This window comes from Dipodomys ordii, unplaced genomic scaffold (assembly GCF_000151885.1).
Source record: "Dipodomys ordii isolate 6190 unplaced genomic scaffold, Dord_2.0 Scaffold220, whole genome shotgun sequence".
Taxonomy (NCBI): domain Eukaryota; kingdom Metazoa; phylum Chordata; class Mammalia; order Rodentia; family Heteromyidae; genus Dipodomys; species Dipodomys ordii.
In genome coordinates this window covers 1,057,307-1,082,083 of record NW_012267436.1, presented here as the reverse complement: position 1 = coordinate 1,082,083, position 24,777 = coordinate 1,057,307, and the positions used below count along the sequence as shown (strand labels likewise).

General features: G+C 36.5%; 1 protein-coding gene across 1 annotated transcript in view; it reads left to right on the top strand.

Moving 5' to 3' along the window:
* Positions 1-24,777, top strand: part of Exoc6b (exocyst complex component 6B) — a 546,892-nt gene that overhangs the window by 268,401 nt on the left and 253,714 nt on the right. Inside the window, exons 16-18 of the mRNA XM_013035762.1 lie at positions 336-419; positions 7,370-7,504; positions 22,555-22,734. Of these exons, the coding sequence (XP_012891216.1) occupies positions 336-419; positions 7,370-7,504; positions 22,555-22,734 (399 nt within the window). The remainder of the gene's footprint in view (positions 1-335; positions 420-7,369; positions 7,505-22,554; positions 22,735-24,777) is intronic.

Here is a 24,777-nt window from a genome sequence, read left to right as displayed (position 1 = left end):
AAAAAGCCGGAAGTGGCGCTGTGGCTCAGGTGGTAGAGAGCTAGCCTTGAGCTGAAGAGCTGAGGGACAGCGCCCAGGCCCAGAGTTCAGGCCCCACAACCGGACCCCCCCCCCAAAAAAAAAAAGAGTCTTACCATCTTTCCTGCTGATCTGTCTTAAAACTCAAATCCCAGCTTCCTCAGTAACTAGGATTATAGGCATGGGCTAACAGTGTTTGGCTATACCAGTGGATTTTAAGAAATCTGATGGAATTCCAGACTAAGAACCATCTTTTTTCCCTTTAATTACAAAAAGAATTGCTCCAATTGTGTCAACTTATATCCTTTTGCTTATAGGGTGCCCGAGAAACATTTGAGAACTATTACCGAAAACAGAGGCGAAAACAGGCTCGTTTGGTACTCCAGCCTCCATCTAACATGGTAGGATTGTAGTCTACCCTTGCTTCACATTTTATTTTTCCCTCCTTCTCTTCTTTTTGTTTTTGGGAGTAATAGTGATTAAATTAAAGGCCTTTGCCTATAATTAGAGGTGTTTGCTTCATAGCTGGCGCTCTGTCACTTGAGCTATGCCTATAACCCAGTCTGGAATCATTAGTTTTCAGTACGTATGTTTACTGACCTTCTTGGGCAAATTTTGGTGGATGTACATTGCAGTAAGAATAGCAGCTAGTATTTATTAATTGCTAAATGTCAGCCATTGTTGTAAGAACTAATTAACTGTTTAAATCTCTTATAAGATAGGTACTATTATTCTTACATTATAATGTAGGAAATTAAGTTTAGGTTAAATAAGTAACTTGCTTTAAGGTAAAAAATAATTTTCTGTGTTTCATTGTAGCATGAAACTTTAGATGGCTACAGGAAGTATTTTAATCAAATTGTAGGGTAAGTATATATAAATACATATATATTTACATTTATATGCTTTCAATACATGGACTTGTGAAACTTGGAAAAATCAGATTTTGCTTAAATTCTTTTTGTTCTTAAGATTTATTTTTATTATTTTATGATTTAAAGTAAATTACCTACTGGTTTCAACATTATATACATGGAGGATTTGTGTGTGTGTATGTGTGAGTGTGTGTGTGTGTGTGTGTGTGTGTGTCTTAAGAGAAAAGAACACTGATTTGTAATTTTACACTTGATGTTTTGTTTCTCTATTCTAGGTTATACTATGGAGCCAAATATCAAACATTGGCAAACATTTTCTAAGAGTGTCAGGGTAGTAAAATATTTTTGACTTAGGAGGCCAAACAGACTCTCAATTTTTTAGCTGTTGTAGTCTGAAAGCAGCTATATATAATAAAAAAAGTGACTACGTATGGCTGTGTCCCAAGCAAACAATCAGGCAATGGGGCAGATTTGTCCCATTGGCTCTTCTTTGCCATCTTCTCATAGAAGCTATATCTATATATATACATACATACATATATGCATAAATGCATATATACATACAGTGTGTATAGAATTAGAATTCCCACATAAACATCCAAAATGCAGGCAGCTTGTTTTAATTAAAAATGATAGCTGCAGTTATTTTTTATTAATTTTATTTTATTTTATTTGTGAACATACTGTACAGAGGGGTTACAATTACATGGGCGGGATAATGCATACATTTCTTAACAAGAATTGCAGCCTCCTCCTTTGTTTACCCTTCACATCCCTTCCCAGCCTCCCCCCTCCCCCCCAATCCCAATCCTTTTCCTTACCCCCCTTACCCCCCCCCCCCACTGACATTTTAAAGCTCATTTTAGGCATGACACTTGTACTTCTCATTGTTGCATCAGATCCACCTGTATCCTTAAACAACTGGTTTTTCCCCATCTCCTCCACAAGTTATACTGACATCAAATATAGTGAAAGCAGGGGTTATAATGTGGGGGAGGGACATACAAAGGAACAAAGAGATAATCTTATAAATGCGTTAGAAACACATGCATGAAAGAAAAAACATTAAAATACATATCTAAGGGTTCATTTTCCTGACATCACATTATCTGACCTTTTCTGCTTGACTCATACATATACTAGTTATTGCAAATAAGGGAAACCATGGGACCTATGTTTCTTTGGGCCTGGCTTACTTCACTTAATATAATTTTTTTCCAAGTCTTTCCATTTCCTAACAAATGGGGCAATGTCATTCTTTCTGATAGAGGCATAGAATTCCATTGTGTATATATACCACATAGGAATACAGGTAGGACCCATTGTAACAATGAGATGTACAAGTCGTAATGTTGAAAAATGAACTGTACAAATTTGGCTGAGCTGGGGGGTGGGGAGGTGTGAGATGGGAAGGGATGGGAAGGGGAGGAAACAAAGGAGGAGGCAACAATGCCCATGTAATTGTAACCCCTCTGTACGGTATTTTCAAAATAAAAAAATTAAAACAAAAAACAACAACTGTTTATATGTAATTCAATTTTGCAATCTCTTAAAAACTGTTGAAACAAGCAAGGTAGCAAGGATAGTATGATACAAATAGCTTTGACCCCAGAAAACTTCAGTTAGTTGTGGCTATGCTTTTGGTTTACTGTGACCTCTTAGGAGAATGACCTGATTTTTTTTTCTTTCCTGAATCTGTTGTTCTTTCTGAGGGCCCTGTTAAAATCGATAAGAACTACCTGGAAATTACCAAAGAAAAACCTTCTTAGCATTCTTTTATGGAATGTTAACTGTCACTCTGAAGTCACTGGGTATTTGGGGACAAAGGGACATTAGTGTCTTTCTATAGAAATGAAGATTCATATGTATTTATTTCTTTTGGCTATTATGATAATATGTCCATGTATAGACACAGGAAAGTATTTTCCTCACCAATCAGAAAATCTGCTTATCTCTGGGAGGAGTAGACATTGTGTTTTTTGTAAGTAACTAAAGTGAGTTCATATCTGGAATCATCTTCATAATAGGTAACACTTGTTAGGCAGTATATATTCTTCAAAGCCCACTCACAAATACAGTTTCAGTTAGTATAGTGACATTTGAAGCAGGCTTTGCATATGTTATTTTTCCCATTTTATAGAAGGCATAAAGTTCAGGGAGCTTTCCCAAGTCAGCTAACATAATAGTATACATGAGTCATAAATCTGTTTTTTTCAAAACTTATTTACATTACTATATTATATTATCTTTCATGTTTATTTAATTACTTCATCCGACAGAGTTAGTGGTTTTATGGGAAGTCCACAGTAAAATATAAATTGTTTTTGTTACAATGTATGGAAGAAAAAAATCTACTCCAATAGGTAAATTATTAATACTATGCAAAACTCAAAGAGTTGTATTTCAGGATGACATAATTCTTGTAGGACTTAAAAATTCCTGTATGCTAATGTTTGCTTATCTCCTAACTTGCCTGAGATTAGATGATATTGTTCCTTTTTCTGTTTGTATGTTCTTTGTATTGACTTTCTTCTTGTTGTTGTTCAGTAGTCATAGCTTTTTTTCTAGGGCTGTTTCTTCCCTCTCTGTAGAAAGAGCAGTTGAGTTAATGTTTGAGAGTGCATGTCCCATGCCAGACTGTTTAGCTTTCATTTCTGGCTCCTGAATAGCTTTGTCCTTGGGTGAATTACTTTGCTCTTTTCTTCTTCTTCTTCTTTTTTTGTAAAATGGAGATAATAGCATGCATTTGATAGGATTGTTCTGAAGATTAAACAAGCATCTAAGTTCTTAGGATAGTATGTGGGAAATAGTAAATAATCAATAATTATTGGTTATTATTAAGAGGTCTGGGCAGGTACAGTGTAGTTGTCAGGTCTAGTACAAAACAAATGGAGTTCTTCAATTAAAAGAAGTCAAAAGAACAGAATGTCTTATTAAGATGTAACAAATTAGTCCATGTCAGGTCAGGAATTTGATATCTCATACCGATGCTTTATTGTTGATACTATTATGTTTAATTATATAGAATGCATTTACTGTTGATTTAGCCTAGCATTGATTTCTCAGTTTTAAGATGATAAAAACATCAAATTGGATAACTTTAAGACTAACTAGTAAGTAGTTTGAAATAAGCTTTGACATGTTCACAAGAAAATTTAAATATTTTTTCCTTTCCCTCTTCATTAATGTAAAAATATCAATATCATAGAGGGGCAGACAAATGAGGACAAAGTGGGGGAGAATGCAGTTAAGAATTAAATGTATATCCTACAGAGTCGAAAAAAGTGAGTATGGGAAGGATGGGTGAGAATGTTAAAAGAGGTGATATAAATATCAATATCATGAAGAGAAAGGAAACAAAATAGTTTTAATCTCAAAATATTAAAACAATAGTTATATTTGAAGGTTTTAACAAGAATCAAAGGAAATCCTACTTTGTGAACAGTGTATTAATAGAAATGATTAAGACGTAAATTAGATAAAAAATAGTATATGTAAAGCATATCATGAATGATATATTTTAGTCTCTACTGAAATATCAGATTCTTTCAATATCCTTACTTGACTATCCTATTTCAAAATATCTTAGAAATATCATTACCATGTAGGTCTTATCCTTCTACAGTTTGTTACAGTATTAATGTTACATTACATGTTCAGATGTATATATATTACTATAATCTTCATAAAGCTTGGTAATTTGTTTACCAAGGAGGTTTCCTTGGCACATAGGAGGTGGTACTTCATTAATAAACTGATAAAAAAAAAGAGAAGATGGAAAAGAAAAATAAAGGTAGCTGAGTTCTTAAAGAAGTTCATTTTTCTATTAATACCATATTGAGCGTTTATATTTTTATTTTTATAAAATAAAAATTAGTCACCTGACAAGGTGACTAATATTTTGTGTTTATCCTTTGTTTCATTATGTTTGGATTGATGACGGGATAACCCTATCCTCTTATTTATGTCTCATAACGATTTACCTCCAGCCTTCAAATGCTAACAGCCGTTATATTTCTCATATAGTGTTAAAAACAGTTTATACTCAAGTCTGGTTAAATTAAAACTTGCACTAAACCCTGGAATTTGAAGGCAGTGGTTACTGATATCTTAGTAAGTTGGGTGGTTTAATCTCAGAGATCATATGAATAGTTGACATAGTTTTTTGTTTTGTGGCTGGGATGAGAAGAAGACAGTACTTCTTGAATTCTTAACCCAAGTAGGACGATAACAGTGCAGACTGATTTGGAATAAAGCTAAAACTTGAGGGCTTCAGAACGTTTTCTTTTTCTGGACAATTCTCATAGGACTTTATATGAGAAATAAGCAATATCTAATCTGTTGATAATTCTGTGTCCTTGAAACAATGTCATGCATCATTTAGATTGGGAATTGGGAGGTAATAATTATTAAAGCTTAAACTGTGATGAGAGTTGATACAGTGTAGTTGCTTTATTTAACCTGTAAGTTCAAAATTATCCCTCAAAGCATCTGGCTTCACATTTGTACATGCCCTTGTAAGGATTTTGGTAGCTGTCATTCAGGAGTAGAGATCCATTAGACCTTGTTAACAGACAATAGTCCCTCTGAAAATGACATGGTATCTACTGTCATCCTAAAGTGTTTTATTAGTCTGTTCTGTGCTCAGCCCTGAAACATTTCAAAAGTGACTGACAGCCAATTGATGCAATTCATGATGATCTTTTGTGTTGACAGATCTTTAAAAGCCTGGGAAATTACTACTGAATGCAGTGAAGCTACCTCCTTTTTTTTTTTTTTTAAACTGCCAGTATCCTGTAAAACAGGACAATTTTCTTTTTAACTGCCACTATTTTTTTAAAATTTCTATAACATAACATGATTTCTCCTTATTATTAGAATTTCTTTGATAGATGAAATGAGTTCCCTATAGATTATACTGCTTGTAAAATAGAAATTCTCCAGAGCTCTAAATTAGCTGTCTTGTGTGAATTCCAGATGAAGATAGCATTGCTGGTAGCCACCTTTCTACATAGAAAGAAGACCGATTTTATGCAGATGGTTTAAATATTTAAAAATGATTTTAGCACTCCATAAAGAAGGAACATTATGAAAGAAAGAGGTGATAGAATTGTTTATTTTGATGGGTACTTTTTCCTAGAGCACTATGAAATTAAATGACTGATATTTTGGGTAATTTTAACAGGAAACAGGAGTCTTATATCCACAACCCAAAGTCTCTGAATATATACTTCTGATGAATGTAAACTCGGCTGATGAGTTCTAGGAAACACTATAGAGATCTAATCCCAGTGTTGTCCTAAATTTTCATCTAAAAAATTGTTAGAACTCCATCTCTGGTTCTTTGCCTTTTCATGTTTTCCTTCAAGTCAATTGTTAGTGGAACAGGAGGTACATTTTTTTCCCTTTCTTAACCAATTACCAAAGTAATTTCTATGGCTTAACTTGTATAGTTGAGTATACATGAAGAATGAACTGCATTTTTTTGTTTTTGCTTTTGTTTGTCGGTCATGGGGCTTGAACTCTGGGCCTGGGCGCTGTCCCTCAGCTCTTCAGCTCAAGGCGAGTGCTCTACCACTTGAGCTACAGCGCCACTTCCGGTTTTCTGGTGATTTATTGGAGATAGGAGTCTCATGGTCTTCTTGCCTAGTCTGGCTTTTAACCATGATCCTCAGATCTCAGCCTCCTGAGTAGTTAAGATTACAGGCGTGAGCCACTGGCGCCTGGCTTGAACTTCATGTTTTAATCCTGTGCTAGGTATGATAGAGAAGGTAAGAATGTTCTTGATTATAGACCTCCTCATTTTATTTAGTATTCCACAACATGATACAGTGATTCTTAATTAAGTATAATTTAATTTTTTTGAGCACTGTTTCAAAATAACTTTCTGTCTAGGCTGGCTCTCAAAGCTTGATCTTCCCAATCTCCACCAATAAAATGCTGACATGGTAATTTATACCTGTCATCTCAGCTATGTGGGAACATAAACAGTAGGATGGTAGTCAAGGCTGGCCCATATATAACTTGATACCTGCCTCAAAAATTATCAGAGCAGTGGGCATCAATGGCTCATGCCTGTAATCCTAGCTACTCTGGAGGCTAAGATCTGAGGATCGCATTTCAAAGCCAGCCCAAGCAGAAATGTCTGTGAGACTCTTATCTCCAATTAACCACCAGAAAACCAGAAGTGGTGCTGTGGCTCAAGTGGTAGAACTCTCACCTTGAGATGAAGAGCTGAGGGATAGCACCCAGGCCCAGAGTTCAAGTCCCCTGACCTACAAAAAAAATTACCAAAGCAAAAAGAGTTGTGAGTGAGACTCAAGTGGTAGAGAGCCTGTCTAACAAGAATAAGGCCCTTTGCAGAATATGGATGGCCTCAAAGATAATGCTGTTTATGTGTGTGGGATCTGCAGATTGATATTGAGAAATTCATCCTGGGTAACCAATGACAGTTACTTGTTCTTGTTGTTTTCTAGCTTGTTCAGATTATTATCAACACAACACACCTGGAGAAATCCTGTAAATACTTGGAAGAATTCATCACAAATATCACTAATGTGCTTCCAGAAACAGTCCACACCACCAAGCTTTATGGCACAACTACTTTTAAGGTAAGAAGCCCCATAGGTGTAGAGATGCTTTTTGTTGGTGTGTGTTTATGGTTTGTTTCTACAAGATGACTTCTAACATGATCTTAGAAATAAGTAGTTAGAATTTTCTGTCTTCTTGGGAAACAAATACAGGTACTAGTTTTGTGTGTTTAAGCTCACAAAAATAAATCTAAAAGTTCATTTTCTATATACTTTATTTTTTACATGTGAAAGTGACCACCATTTTCTTAGAAGTACCGCGTGCTAACCGATTGCGCCACTGGAGCTGTGACCACCATTTTCTAAATTGAAGTTCAGCACAGTCAAAAGTTCTAAAGTGGTCAGATACAGTGGCTTTTGCATGACCTGGAATTTCTTTTACTTATGAGGCAGAAATTGGAAAGATCCAGTTTTGTGGCCAACTCGGACAAAAAGTTAATGTGAACCCATCTCAACCAACACTGTTAGGCTGGATATATAGGGTGGAAGATTGTGATCCTGAGCTAGATCCTAGACACCTGATCCTGAAAAAGTAAAAGTGACCGGAGCATGTCTGAAATCCTAGAGCATCTGGTTAGCAAATATGAGGCCCTGAGTTCAAATCCTAGTAGTAAAATAGTTTTAAAATATGAGTGTGATTGTTTGCTGAAGACTGATACCAGCATCACTATAATATAAACATCATGTCAGAATGTATTTGACCTTCTCTAAGAAAGTATACATATCCGCCCTCCACCAGGAAATGTCTACTGCTAGGTATATGCTCCATTGCTTAGCTCTACCCCCTTGTCCATATTTTTCTAAAACAGAAAACTAGACAAAATGTACTGCACCTAAAAATCATTTATTGGATGTATTCTAGTGCTATCCAATAGCAATGCAACTTGTAGTAACATTGAAAAGGAAAATATAATAAATGGAAGCAAAAAAGGCTGACACTAATTTTAACAGAAATTACTTTTAATAATATCTTCCTCTCTATGTTCAACATTTTAAATCTTAACTTTAGTGAGGAATCTTTTACTATTATAGTTAGTGATTTTTATAATCATCTTATCATAGCACTAGTTTTTTTTTTTGGGGGGGGGTCCAGTCGTGGGGCCTGAACTCTGGGCCTGGGTGCTGTCCCTCAGCTCTTCAGCTCAAGGCTAGCACTCTACCACTTGAGCCACAGCACCACTTCCGGCTTTTTTCTTATGTGGTGCTGAGGAATTGAACCCAGGGCCTTGAGCATGTAAAGCAAGTGCTCTACCACTGAGCCACCTTCCCAGCCCCCATAGCACTAGTTTTGACTTAGTGTTAGATCAAATTGTAACCTGACTTTTCTAGAGCAAAAAAAAAAAAAAAAGTAGTTGACATTCTGGAGAAGAAATCCCTTAATAAGGAGTCTTAATAAATTTCTTTACATTGCTCTGTGAACTTTAGACATTAAACAGAAGTAGTAGTTACATCTTAAACATTAAATGGAAAATTATAACATAAAGACTAACCTACATTTTTGTTATTGTTGTTATTTGATTGTTTTACCTGAAACTTATTCTGTGTTACTCTAGTGAAATCCAACAACTGATGTTAATTAGATACACAGAGATAGAGTAGAAGCTCTGCTTATGTTCTCTAATGTCTACTTTTTTATCCTTTCTCCTCCGAATTTGTTGGTGTTATCTCTTGAGAGCAACATTGAAAAAGAAATCATTTTGCTGTTAGAATCTAAGATTCATATTGATGTTAGAATCTATCAGACAAAAATATTGGAAATACTACTTCCTGTGAAAAAACTGCAATGTTGGTTAAACTACAAAATATTGTTTATGTAGTTCTGTGATTAGTTTAAGTGCTAGACTGAGTTACATGTTTATTAGATGACCAGTGATTTCAAATTAGCAATAAACTTACTTAAAACAAATTCATTATATATTATTTTAGGCTAATGTTTTTCCTTTCAAATTTAGTGGTATCTTAATTATAGCTAATCCCTGGTATCCAGAGAAATTGGGTCCAGGAACCCTAGTAGATGTTAAATTTTGCAGATATAGAAATTTCATATATAAAATAGTACTAGTATTTGTATTTAACTTACATTAAACAATGTCCATAGTACTTTTAACAGTTTATTGAATACAAATACTATTGTAATGGAACTATATGATTTAGAGAGTAATGACAAGGAAAAAATTGTGTACACATTCAATAGAAAGATTTTTTAACTGAATATTTAAAAAAAATGTGGTTGAGTCCTAGGATGCCACGCCTGCAGATATAGAGGTCCAACAATAATATTAATATTAATGGTAAAGCTCTTTTAATGAGGAAAATTAGGGCCTTTAAAAATAAGCCCAAATTTGCCAGGTGCCAGTGGCTAGCATCTGTAATCCTAGCTACTCAGGAGGCTGAGATCTGAGGATTGCAGTTCAAAGCCAGCCCAAGCAGGAAAGTCTGTGAGACTGTTATCTCCAATAAACCACCAGAAAACCAGAAGTGTCACTGTGGCTTAAGTGGTAGAGTGCTTGCCTTGAGCTGAAGAGCTGAGGGACAGCACCCAGGCCCAGAGTTCAAGCCCCATGACCGACAAAAAAAAAAGGCCCAAATTTAATTATTATAAATTAGTATGCCTATGTGATGAGATGTTTAAGACTTAAAGTGAATGTAGACATTTTAGTAAGAATAATTACTAATATTAACTATTACTCAATTATTAGTATTACTACAGAATGTGGATATCAGCTTCACTAAAAATATTTTTATTTTCTCTACTCTGGAAACAAAAACTTCTCCACAAAGAATATGTGTAAGGAACTATTATTTCAGTGTTAAGCAGAGAATAGAGATTTCTGAAATTAGAGTGTGAGTTTCATTTATACCTATTTTTCATATAGGTATAGGGTCATACCTACTGATGGTATTTCCCTAACCTGTCTCAATTGTGTTTTAAATTTTAATGAGTTTTAATATAATAGCGAGAAATTCTACCAATGTATACTTGTTTATTTTGTTATTGCTCCAGCATTTCAAATGCGGGAGAAAATCAGGTGCAAACAGGAAACCATAGGAGTTGTGCAGCTAGTTAAATACTTAGTAATGGAGAAATTCTGGAGACCCCTACAGGTCATATTGAGGGTGCTTATTGGAAACACAGATTGCCTCAAACATACTGAAATATTTATTTTTACCAGTGTTCTTTCAGATGAGCTAACCATGAACTCAAGATAAATATAGCAATTATAACTGCTACATATTGTGTATTTTCTTAAGCTACTGTTTCCAGAAAACCTGCCCTTGCAGATGGAAACCTTTATGATGGAGAGGAGAACAAATTCAGGATATTTTCTTTCAGGTTTCCCTTTTGTTTCAGCCATATCTGACATAATGATGCTGGTATTATTAGCTTTCCTTTTTCAAGGAAATGCTTTACTTAAACAAAAGAGAATGAACATTTTATTAACTTAATTATAAATATCACAAAATTTATTGCATATGTACAATGTGGCAATTGGTAGATTTTTGGAAAAGAGAGAAAATTCCTTACTTCTTGGCCTTTAGAGTTTATGATCTACAGAGAAGATACACACTGTGACTTCCATAAGGAATTATGCAAGCTAGGTGCTAGTGATTCAGGCTGAGATCTGAAAATCTCAATTCTAAACCAGCCCTGGCAGGAGAGTCCACGAGACATTTATTTTCAGTTAATCACCCAAAAGCCAAAAGTGGAACTGTAGCTTAAGTTGTAGATAGAGTGCCAGCCTTGAGCAACAAAGTTAAGAGACAGTATCCTGGCCTTGAGCTCAAGCTCCAGTATTGGCACAAAGAAAAAGAACTATGTGAACGTGCTATAATAATACATTAAATGACTGCAAGCTCTTAATCAATTCAACAACGTTTTATTAAATATCTGCTACACACCAAGCAATATTATAAAATGAAGAAAATAAATCCGTTTATTGACTTTACCATGCTCCTGTTGAACTGAATTGATAGATGATAAAGAGATATATCAGGTAGTGGTAAATACTGGAGAGAGAATAAACCAAATTATATGACATATTGAACCATTTGGAATTCTGGTAGATGTTCATTCCAGTCAAAGGGAAAGGTACAGCAGGAGGTGTATCAATGATGTGTCATTCACCTGTGGAAGTGTAATGAGATGAAGTAATAAGTCAGATGATTTGTCATCTTCTAGCATATAGAGAATACTTTAAATATTATTCTTGAAATAGATTTTAAGTCATTAGAAGATTGGGAGGTTGTAATCTAATTCATTTTTCATGGGCAATTGTCATGGTTGTCATGTAGAAAATAAATAAACTTTAAATGAGTAAAATGGAAGAAGAGAATTCAATTTGGACACTGTTGAAGTACATCAGGTAGGAGCTAGTAGTCATTTGGATTAGAGTAGTAGAATTACAAGTGGTATGAAATATTTTTGGAGTTAGCATTCTGGGGTACATGGATATTTTAAGAGAAAGAAGTCAAGGATTATTTTTTTTAACTGAGAAAATTGGGTGAATGGTTGTGCTATTTGCTGCGATGAGGAACAGCTGTTCTTCAAGAGAGTGGTTGCTTTGGGTAATGAAGGTAGAATCAGGACTCATTTTCACTTACTACGCTAGAATTTGAAATAAAAAAATTACCATTTATATTAACACCCAAAGTAAAGGTAAAATGCCCTAAATATGACTCTTAACAAAATTCCTGCAGGAATTTTCTGAGGAAAATCACAAAACTCTGGTGAACAAAATCAGAAGAAAATAAATGGAATTATTTTTCATGTTTATAAATAGGAGGAGTTAATGTTTACAAGTCTCAGTTTCTCCCAACTTGATGTCTGAATTTACTCATTCTCATTGAAAATCTCTTCAAATTATTTTGTATATGTAATAGCAAAACACTCAAAAGTAGCTAGATACCAAGAACATGTTGGGGGGCTCACACTATTTGAGGTATAAATATAGTATAAATGAAGCTACAGAAACGAGGTATTGTGGTGTTGACAAGAGAATAGATAGATGAGTGATACGGATTGTTGAGATTAGACATAATCCTTAAGAAGTGTATTCAGCAAATATTTATAAGAATCAAAGGCAGTATGGAGAATGTAGTTCTTTTTTCAACAAATTATGCTGAAACACCTGCACAGATCCTAAGTTGTTCACCAACTTTTACTGAAAATATGAACTCTGAATGTAAAATGCAAAACACCCACTCAAATAAACAGAATCAGATGACAATGGAATAATCACCACAGAAACAAGCAAGATTCAGAGAATAATAGGGGAATGCTTTGTAAACTTCTTTTCTTTGTTGGTCGTGGGACTTGAACTCTGGGCTTGGGCACTGTCCCTCTAGCTCTTCAGGCCACGCCTATCACTGCCACTTGAGCCACAGCACCACTTCTGGTTTTCTGGTGGTTAATTGGAGATAAGAGTCTCACAGACTTTCTTGCCCGGGCTGGCTTTGAACTGTGATCCTCAGATCTCAGCCTCCTGAGTAGCTAGGATTACAGGTGTGACCTACTGGTGCCCGGCTTTACTTTGCAAATTTTTAAGCTAACAAATTTGAGAACCTAAAAGACATGGATTAATTTCTAGCAAATATTGATATGCTTAAACTAAACCAAGAAGATTTAAACCAACTAAATAGTCCCATATCAACTAATGAGATAGAATTGGCAATAAGACACCTCCCATTCAAGAAAAGCCCAGGACCAGATGGATTCATGGAGGAATTCTATAAGGCCTTAAAAGGAAAACTCACCCCAATACTACTTAAACTTTTCAATGAAATTGAAAGTGAAAGTTCACTACCAAACTCATAACCCTCATCTCAAAATCAGAAGGGACTCATCAAAAAAAAGAACTATAGGCCCATTATTTTGATGAACATTGATGCAAAACTTCTCAATAAACTTTACTGACTTCAACAATCATCAAAAAAATCGTACACTATGATCAAACAGGTTTCATTCCAGAGATGAAAAGCTGGTTCAATATATGCAAGCCAATTAGTGTAATTCAACACATTGGTAGAAGCAAGGACAAGAACTATGTGTTCATCTCAATAGATGCAGTAAAAGCATTTGACAAGGTCCAGCACCCCTTTATGATGAACAGAGACTAGGAATCCATGGAACATTCTTCAATATAATAAAGTCTGTATATGACAAACCTACAGCTAGCATTATACTTAATGGTGAAACATTAAGGTTATTTCCTCTAAAAACAGGAATGAGACAAGGATGTCCATTCTTTCCGCTCCTCTTCAATATAGTACTAGAATTCCTAGCTAAAGCAATAAGGCAAGAGGCAAACATAAAGGGGATACAAATAGAGAAAAATGAAGTAAAACTCTCCCTCTTTGCAGATGACATGATTCTGTATTTAAAGAACCCCATAGACTCCACTCCCAAGTTATTCCAGCTGATCTAAAACTTTTGCAAAGTAGCAGAATATAAAATTGGTCCAAAAAAATCAATTATTTTTTCTGTATGCCAAAGTGAGAAAAGTGAGGGTGAAATCAGGAAAGCAACTCCTTTTATAAGAGCTTCTAAAAACAAAAACAAAACAAAAGCAAAAACACCTAAGAATTAACCAAAGAAGTGAAGGACCTCTATAATGAAAATGTTAAAAACCTGAAAAAAGGAAATTAAAGCAGATCTAAGGAAGTGGGAGAACCTCCCATGTTCCTGGATTGGGAGGATTAACATTGTGAAAATGGCAATACTGCCAAAGGCTATCTACAAACTCAGTGCAATGCCCATCAATATCCCGATGTCATTCAAAATAGAAGAAGCAATCCAAAAATTCATACGGAATAAAGAAGACCCTGAATAGCAAAACAGTCCTTAGCAGGAAGAACATCACTGGAATATCAACACCAAATTTCAAACTCTATTACAAAGCCATAGTAATAAAATCAGCTTGGCACTGGCACATGAACAGACCTAAGGACCAATGGAATAGAATTAAAGACCTAGAAATAAACCACAAACCTATGTCCACCTAATCTTTGATAAGTGAGCCACCCCTCTCCCCCCCCCAAAAAAAAACCCAGGATGAAAGAAAGACAGCCTCTTCCAAATGGTGCTGGCAGAATTGGCTATACGCATGTAGAAAACTGAAGTTGGTTTCGTGTATATCACCTTGCACCAGAATCAATTCCAAATAGACCAGAGATCTTGAGGTAAAAGCAGATACCCTAAAAATATTACAGGAAGGAATAGGGGAAACATTAGAGGTCCTTGGCCCAGGTCAAAACTTTCTTAATAAAGATGCAAAAACACAACAAATCAAAGAAAGGTTGGATAACTGGGATTGCATGAAACTGCAGAGTTTCTGCATGGCAAGGGACATAGCTAGCAAGATAAATAGAAAACCCACAGATTGGGAGAAGATCTTCACCAGCCATACAATAGGCAAGGGGCTCATTTCTAAAATATAGAGCTCAAAAAATTAAATCCCCCCAAAAACAAATCCTCAAAGAAACAACGACACCATTAACAAGTGGGCTAAAGACTTAACGAGAGACTTCTCTGGAGAGGAAATAAGAATGGCTAATGACACAGGAAGAAATGTTCCAACATTTCTGGCCACAAAAGAAATGGAAATCAAAACTACATTGAGATTCTACCTCACCCCAGTTAGAATGGCTATTATCAAGAAATCTAATAATAAGAGATGCTGGCAGGGATGTGGCCAAAAGGAAACACTACTACACTGCTGTTGGGCGTGTAAACTTGTTCAGCCACTCTGGAAAGCAGTATGGAGTTTCCTCAATAGACTAAACATAGAGCTCACCGGTGACCCAGCAGTGTCACTCCTGGGGCATTTACCCAAATGACCACAAACAAAACCATACTAAAGTTACCACACAATCATGTTCATTGCAATATTATTTACCATAGCTAAGATATGGAGCCAACCCAGATGCCCCTTAGTAGATGAATGGATTAAGAAAATTTGGTATAAATACCCAATAGAGTTCTATACTTTCATCAGAAAGAATGACATTGCGCCATTCATAAGGAAATGGAAAGACCCGGAAAATATTATATTAAGTGAAGTAAGCCAGGCCCAAAGAAACATAGGTTGCATGATTTCCCTCATTTGCTATAACTAGAATATGTCTATGATATTCTTAGTAGGGGATCACAGTCGCCCAGGACCATATATAATGAAGTGTGCCAAAATGAATTGGCACACTCCAAGAATTGGGAACAAGAGGTTTTTATTATTCAGTCCTTCCTTCCTTCCTTCCTTCCTTCCTACCCTCCTTCCTTCCTTCCTTCCATCCATCCTTCCTTCCTTCCTTCCTTCCTTCCTTCCTTCCTTCCTTCCTTCCTTCCTTCCTTCCTTCCCACCCTCCTTCCTTCCTTCCTTCATCCATCCTTCCTTCCTTCCTTCCTTCCTTCCTTCCTTCCTTCCTTCCTTCCTTCCTTCCTTCCTTCCCACCCTCCTTCCTTCCTTCCTTCCATCCGTCTTTCCTTCCTTCCTTCCTTCCTTCCTTCTCTCTCTCTCTCTCTCTCTCTCTCTTTCTTTCTTTCTTAGTTTTCTGTACCTTTTGTCTTGTATATAAGCTTATCTGATCCATGGAAGGGAAAGGGAACCACAGAAACAGCAGGACAAAGGATGAACCAATGCAACAAAGATATTTGCTAGACACTATTTTGGAAATGAATGTTACAACTTGTAGGAGAGGGGAGTGGGGAGTGGTAAGTGGGAGAAAATGAAGGTGGGGTAACTGTTTAAAAAATGTATTATCTGTAATCCCTCTGTTCATCATCTTTACAATAAATTATAAAACAAAACAAAACAAAAGTAGCACTTCTAGAAGATGTTACAAGAGAAGATCTATGTGGCTTTAGGTTTGATAGTGACTAAGATACAAAGCAGAAGCAAGCAGAAGTGTGGTGTGTGAAAAAAAACTTTGATAAGTTGGACTTTGTTAAAAATAAAAACTTGTCCATGAAAGATGCTTTTAGAGAAAGAAAGATAATATACACTTTTACAAAATAGTTGAAAAATGTATTTCTGATAAAAATACTTCTATCCCAGGTATACAAGGAACTAAGCAAACAACAATTAAATAATAAAGCAATTAAAGATGAACAGAAGTTCTAAATAATAACTTACCATAGAGATATACAGAAGGCATATATGAATATGAATAGATATTCCATGTCATATTTCAATAGGAAACTGCAAATTAAAAACCATGAAATAGAACTAGGTGCCAGCGTCTGGCGCCTGTAATCCTAGCTACTCTGGAGGCTGAGATTTGAGGATCATGGTTCGAAACCAGCCTAGCCATGAAAGTTTTTGAGACTGTTATCTGTAATTAGCTAGCAAAAAGCCAGAAGTAGAGCTGTGGCTCAACTGGTAGAGTGCTATCCTTGAGAATGAGGAAAAAATGCTCAGGGCCAGCACCTTGGCCATGAGTTAAAACCCCAGGACTTGCACACACACATATAAAAATCCAAATAAACAAAAAACAAAACAAAACAATGAATTGCCATCACATACTCTTTAGAATGGCTGAAATCCACAACACGGACAGTACCAAATACTGAAGGAACAATTGTTCAGGCTAGTATAAAATGTTACAACCACTCAGGGCTTGTGTTCATTCAACATACTTGTCCATCTAGTACCCTGTCATTGAGCCACACCTCTAGCCAGGCTTTCTAGTGATTAGTTTGGATATGGAGACTTATGGACTTTTCTACTTTGGCTGGCTAGCTTTGAACTTTGATCCTCCGTATCTCAACCTCCTGACTAGCTAGAATTACAGGTATAAGCAGTCAACAACTGTAGTTTTCATTGTTTTATGAAGGTAAACATAGTCTTAGTGTGTTGTGCTTCTTGTAACTATGTGAGTGGGTTGAATACTCATGTCCATATAAAAATCTATGTATCAATGCTTATAGCCATTTTCTGTTTGACTACCAAAACATGGAAGGAATCAGAATATGCCTTAATATGTGAATAAACTTCAGTAGAGTTAGTTGATAAAATATTACTCAGCAATAAAAAGAGATGAACTTTCCAGGCTTGAAATGATAATCTGATAAGGTTACACATTATGTTCCTAACTCTGATATCCTGAAATGACAAAATAAAAAAGACAATTAAAGTATTAGTAGCTGGGAAGATTTGAGGGATGGATGGATGATTTGTGGTGCAGAGACTATACCATACAAACTTGTGTATGATATTGTATTGGTAAATATTTAACGTGTATTTTTTAATACCTAGAGAACAGAAAGGATAAACTGTAATGTAAATTACAGACTTTCATTAGTAGTAAAATTCTAATACTGAGTCATTACTTGTAAAAGTTTACACACTAATGCAAGGGGTAATAGCATGTATTGAAGGGAAAGGCTGTACTTTCTGCTAACTTTTTCTCAAACTCAAAATGTTCAAAAATTGTCTTCTAATGAAAAAAGCCTAGTAAAATAGTAATTCATGGTTAATTTAAGATTATCATAAAAGCAGTGTAACAATATAAGCATAAAGTCTTTGTAGGTGAAAGACCTGTTAAATATTATAAAACATTGATGAAAAAATTGTGCAAGACACAAATAAATAAGGACATTATTTTCCTGGATTAGAAGAATTAATATTGAAATGATGGCTAGGCATAGTTGTTTGCTTCTGTAATCCCAGCTACTAGGCTGAAGCAGGGATCACTTGAGCACAGGAATTTGAGGGTAACATAGTGAGACTTTATTATATTTTTTAAAAAAACTCCATGCTACCCACATTGATTTACATATTTAATCCAGTCTTTAGCAAAATTTCAATTGTACAGTGTTAGATCAAGCAATCCTATGACATATTAAAAGGCAAATGATTTTCATAGTCAAACTTATCATGACCAAGAAGATAAAAGCTAGAGATATCCCAGTACTACTTGGTTTCAAAATCATGTCTGGGGGCTAGTGGTAGAGTGCTTGCCTAGCATGCATGAAGCCCCAGATTAGATTCTTCAGGATCACATAAACAGTAAAAGCCGGAAGTGGTGTTGTGGCTGAAGTAGTAGAGTGCTGGCCTTGTGTAAAAGCAGCTCAGGTGCATCCCATGCCCTGAGGTGAAGCCCCAGGACTGACAAAAATTAGTTAATTCATTAATAAAATAAAATAATTAAATTAATTAATCACACAGAAGGCTGAGATCTGGAGGATTATGGTTCAAAACATCCCAGGCAGAATAACTTCAAATTAACCATGGCTCAACTGGTGGAACATCAGCCTAGCAAGTGCAAGGTCCTGAATTCAATCCCCACTACCTCCAAAAATAGCACCAATAAAACCCCAAATGGTATTGTCCTAAAAACAGACACACAGCTTAATGAAACTACAAAAAGGAGAGCCTAGAAATCCAAATAAAAGGGCATACTGTGTAAGAAGTATGACTGGGAGAGGTGTGGAAGAACACCTAGCTACTCTGGAGGCAAAAAAAGGATGATGATGGTCTGAGACTAGTGCCTGCTCCCACCCCTCAAAAGAAAAACAATTTAGATGCAATCTCAATAAGCAAGCTGGAAGTGGTGGTACAAATCTTTAATCCCTGCTGCTCAGGAGGCAGCGGTAGGAGGATTGCCATTTGAGGTGGATCTAGGGCAAAAAAGTACAAGACTATGTCATTGAGTGGTAAAGGACTCAAGAGTAGAGGACTTTTCTAGCATACATAAAGGCCTTGGGTTTAATCCTCATTCTTGAAGGTGGAGGGAGGAGAAAAACTTATCCATCACTTCACACAATATTAAAAAATCAATTCCAGGTGAATTAAAGATAGAAATCTTAGGCCTCAGATGCTAGAAGAAGACAATGAAAAAAAGCTCAATGTCATTGGCCTGGGCAATGATTTTTCTTTTTTATATGACTATTCAAGTACAGGTGACAAAAGTAACAATGAACAGATTACCTCCAACTAAAAAGGGTCTGTACAACAACAGTCAGTCAATGAGGACACATGTCAGACTTCAGAATGGGAGAACACATCTGAAAGCCAGGTAGATCTGATAAAGGATCAATTTCCAAAATTTCTTATAAATGCTTACAGCTCTATAGTAATAAAACAAATAGCACTATTAAACAAGAGCAAAGGACCTTAGAAGACATTTCTTAACTACTGCATACCAGTGGCCAAAGCTATGTGAATAATGCTCAACTTTCCTAATTGTGAGACAAATGTAAATTAACATCAAAGTGAAAAGTCACCTTATACCTGGTAGAATGGCTACCAGCAGTAAGGCAGATGCTGAGAAATGATGGGAAGGATGTGAAGAAAAGTGCACCTGTTTGGGAATATGTAAATTAGTACAGTAAATTATGGGAAATACTCCTGATACATAACAGAAAGCAAATTAAATCAGTATGTTGGGATGACACATGCACTCCCATACTCATTGTGGCCGATCCCCAGTAGCCAACAAGTCAATTTATGTGTTCGTCACCATATTGAAGTATGGAATGGAGTGTGGAGAATATCATAATAGAATTTATTGAGCCTTAGGAATTGCCAGGTGTTGGTTCCTCACTCCTGTAATCCTAGCTACTCAGGAAATTGAAATCTGAGGCTTGCAGTTCCAAGCTAGCCCAAGCAGGAAAGGTCTTGAGACTCTTACGCCGAACAAACTACGCAGAAATAGCTGGAAGTGGTGCTGTGGCTCAAGTGGTGGCGTGCCAGCCTTGAGCACAAAGAGGCTCAGGGGTAGTGCCCAAGCCCTGAGTTCAAGCCCTAGCACTTGTGGGGTGGGAATGGGAGTGGGCGTGTGGGAGGGGAAAGAATGAAGGAATTCCTGTTCTTCTGTGACAACTTGGCTGAACCTGGAGGGCATTATGTTACTTGACATTAGGCAGACACCACAAGACAGGTGTCACATGATCTCTATTAAGATCACTTGTGGAATCTAAAAACATTGAACTCAGATGTGGAGAGCAGAAGCACAGTCACATGGGCTGGGTGTGGAGTTGGGGACAGGGCTTGTGTAGTTTTGGTCAACGATACCTAATTTGAATTGGGCATTATTTTCAGAGGACTTCTTCAACATGGTGACTGTAATTAATATGTTGTGCTCTTGAAAATTTCTTTGCAAATAGCTTTCAAGGGTTTTCATCACAGAAGTTATACATATACAATGTGATTTATGATATAATTAGTGTGTTATTTATATTTGTTAGTTCAATATGTTCCACAATATATACACATATATAGTCTATATATGTAAGTTGTAAAAATAATGATTTTTGCTAGGCTTACACCTGTCATCCTATATACTCAGGAGGCTGAGATCTGAGGATCTCGGTTCAAAGCCAACCTGGGCAGAAAAGTCCATGAGACTCTTATCTCCAATTAACTGCCAGAAAACTGGAAGTGGCGCTGTAGCTCAAGCAGTAGAGTGCTTGCTTTGAGCTGAAGAGCTCAGGGACAGCACCTAGGCCCAGAGTTGAAGACCCACGACTGATCAAAAAAAATTTTTTTTTATAAATTGCAATTACTTTAAAAACATTTATATAGTCATGAACTACATTAAAGTATGCAAATGTAAAGTTATGCTGAATTTAAACACGTGGAAGTTCCTCTATATCCTTTAGCTCTTTTGCATTGCTTATAAATATTCTTTGGTTTTACCATGTCTGTTCTCACTAGTTAATGTTAACTAGTCAGTTATTTTTACAGGTTAAAGAAGTTTAGGAATTTATAGAATTTACTGTCAAGTGAATGAAAGAATGGAATCTAATCTGTTCCTTAGTCTTCTTCCTAGGTCTGAATGAACATGTGAACAATATAGAATATAATGAGCTGAGACCTCCACCTTTCCATTCTAAATTTTCTAGAGGCTAAAGGTATCCATAAGCAGCCAAGTACCTGGTGCTTGAAGGAGAATATATTTTTCATAGATCCATTAAATGCTACATTATTTGCGTAACAAATCATTCAGGATAAATGAGAAGTCTTGAGTCTAGAGAAGTAGATGAAAAGTCAGGAGTACACTGTATCATTAAGGCCATGCATAGACACCATTTTAAGTAGAGGATGTTTAATAGACATTAAGAACACACTGAAAAATGAATGTGGGATATGGTAGCAAGTTATTGATGCTGGGTGGGCATGAACTCATCCATGTTGTTTGTCCTGAAAATATTTTTCCTAGGAAAATAAATCCAGTAATACTTCCTAGAGCCTTTAATATGCTTGTGTTTATCATGTATCTGTTATTAACTCCTTTGATCTTGGGACTCTTTGCTATTGTCTTAGCAACTTGCAGGATGGGTGTTGTGTAGTCACAATTTTAGGAAAGCTCAGTATATGTCAGTCCTTCAGAAAAGTTGATGATAAAGAAACCAGAAAGCTATGACAGTAACTAGCAAGAAGAGATAAGATTAAGTGGATACATGAGGATACTTCTAAACTGTATGATGGAAGCAGAGGGTATAGAGAACTTGTTTTTGGCAGGAATGAAGCTGCTTGGAGTTCCTAGAGTAGAAAAGGAATAGGATTCCAAACTTAGTTTTGAACAGAGATAAAATTAAAATAATAAAGATTACTAAGTGTCGTGAAGCTAGTTGTCCCATTCAGTGCAACAAAATAATAGGATTTCTTGCAGAGAAAACAAGCAAAAAACCCCAAACAAAGCTAGAAATGACTGCAGCATGCTTTTAGTCAAAAGGAAGGAAACATGATTCGGTATTCCTACTGTGTTACTAAATGGATATAAATGTGATCTCATGCCAAGTTGCTAAGACTTCTGTCTTGGGGTTTTTTTTTTTTGTTTTTTTGTTGGTCATGGGAATTGAACGCTGGGCCTGAGCACTGTCCCTCAGCTCTTCAGCTCAAGGCTAGCACTCTACCTACTACTTGAGCTACAGCACCACTTCTGGTTTTCTGATTTATTAGAGATAAGAGTTTCACGGACTTTCTTCCCCGGGCTGGCTTTGAACCACGATCCTCAGATCTCAGCCTCCTGAGTAGCTAGGATTCCAGACATGAGCCACTGGCACCCGGCTGACTTCTGTCTTTTTATACTGGAAGTGTATGTGATTTTTCAAATTTCATATTATTTCACAGGATGCTAGGCATGCAGCTGAAGAAGAGATTTATACCAATTTAAATCAGAAGATTGATCAGTTTCTACAGCTAGCAGACTACGACTGGATGACAGGAGATTTACACAACAAAGCAAGTGATTACCTAGTAGACCTCATTGCCTTCTTGCGCAGCACCTTTGCTGTATTCACACACCTGCCTGTAAGTGACAGTTGCTCTTATTTTGCCCTTTAATAAGAGAGAAAAAAAATGTGTTGAACTATAACCTGGTGAAAATGTTACCTTCTGGCAAACCTAACCAGACAACTATTTGGGTTTTGTTTTTTGTTTTTGTAGGTCATGGGGCTTGAACTCTGGGCTTGGGCACTGTCTTGCTCCCTTCAGCTCAAGGTGAGCATCCTATCACTTGAGCCACAGTGCCAGTTGCAGTTTTCTAGTGGTTTATTGGAGATAAGAGTCTCACAGACTTTTCCTGCCTGGGCTGGCTTTGAATCGTGATCCTCAGATCTTAGTCTCCTGAGTAGCTAGGGTTACAAGTGCGAGCCACCGGTGCCTGCCTGAAGTCTTTAGTTTATAAAATCTCATGCTCCATTTATCAGTACTGACATCTAGAATCATTTTTTTTATCATTTTTATTAACTTTTGCATTTTGTTTCTTTTTATTGTGGTCCCTACCATTGTGTCTTCTATTAGCTTCAAGGAAATTAGTATAAAGACATAATGAGGGGCTGGGGAGATGGCTCTGTGGTGGAGTGCTTGCCTTGCATGCCTGAGGCCCTGGGTTCGATTCCCCAGCACCACATAAGCAAAAAGAAAAAAGCCTGAAGTGGCGCTGTGGCTCAAGTGGTGGAGTGCTAGCCTTGAGCTGAAGAGCTGAGGGACAGTGCCCGGGCCCAGAGTTCAGGCCCCACGACTGGACCCTCCCCCCCAAAAAAAAGACATAATGAATGCCTTGGTAGGAAAATGAAAGAGATCTAGTAGTTAGAACTTCAGGTTGGAGATATTTAGTTCTTAGGTCTCAGTCTTGGTCTCGGTCCCTTTCTCTCTCTCTCTCTCTCTCTGTCTCTCTGTCTCTCTGTCTCTGTCTCTCTGCCTCTGTCTCTGTCTCTCTCTCTCAATTAGGGCCTTGCACTTGCTAGGGGGGGCTCTACCATTTGAGCCACACCCTGGGTTGTTTTATGCATTAATTATTTTTTGGTAGGTTCTCATTTTTTTTGCCTGAGCCTGCCTGATCCTCAACTTTCCTATTTGTGCCTCCTATGTAGTCAGGGTGATCCATTTGTGCCACCATTCCCATCTTCCTGAATATCTGGGATTGCAAGTTGAAATTCTTGGCTGGAACTCTTTATTTTCAAATTTTTAATTTGTCTCTATTTTATTTGAGCATATTAGTAACAGTCATTTAAAGTCACCATTTATTGAAAGTCATCATTTATTGACATTTATTGTTTACCTACCTATTGGTGGTTTTGTTTCATGACTTTTTTCTAGTCATATAATTTTGTCTCTTCTTACTGATTTTTTTGTTGATAGACATTGTCTTTAAAATGTGTAGAAATTCCTCGGGATATTTATCTCCTACCAGTAAAGGGGTATCTTTTACTGAGCAAGAAGAATAAGTAGCTGACTGTGGTTTGAGGTTCTAAGTACCTTAGTCCCATCATGGCCTGATCTGGGTCAGGCTTGGGTTGCAGTCATAGTGTATTGGGGGTATCCCTGTGGCCTGATATGTTTTTTTCAGGGTGTTTGTAGGAGTCTAAAGTGTCATCAACTCTTCCATACCAACAAGGACTGTAGAATTTTGTTTTCTAAGAAATATCAGCTATTTAGCATCTTTTAGAATTGTGCAATTTTTTTCTTTGAGTTTTTGTTGTTGTTCTTGTTGGTGGTGGTGGTTTTACTGGTTCTAGGGCTTGGACTCTGAGCCTGGGCATTGTCCCTGAGCTTCTTTTGCTTAAGGCTAACATTCTGCCACTTGAGCCACAGTGCTACTTCCAGCTTTTTTGTTTATGTGGTACTGATGAATCAACCCACGGCTTCCTACATGCTAGGCAAGCACTTTACTACTAAGCCACATTCCTATCCTTTGTGCAAATGTTTTGAGAAGAAATCAGCACTACTCAGATCAGAAATTACCAATCATTTTTTTTTAATTTTATTTTATTTTATTTGTGAACATACTGTACAGAGGGGTTACAATTGCATGGGCAGGATAATGCATACATTTCTTACCAAGCATTGCAG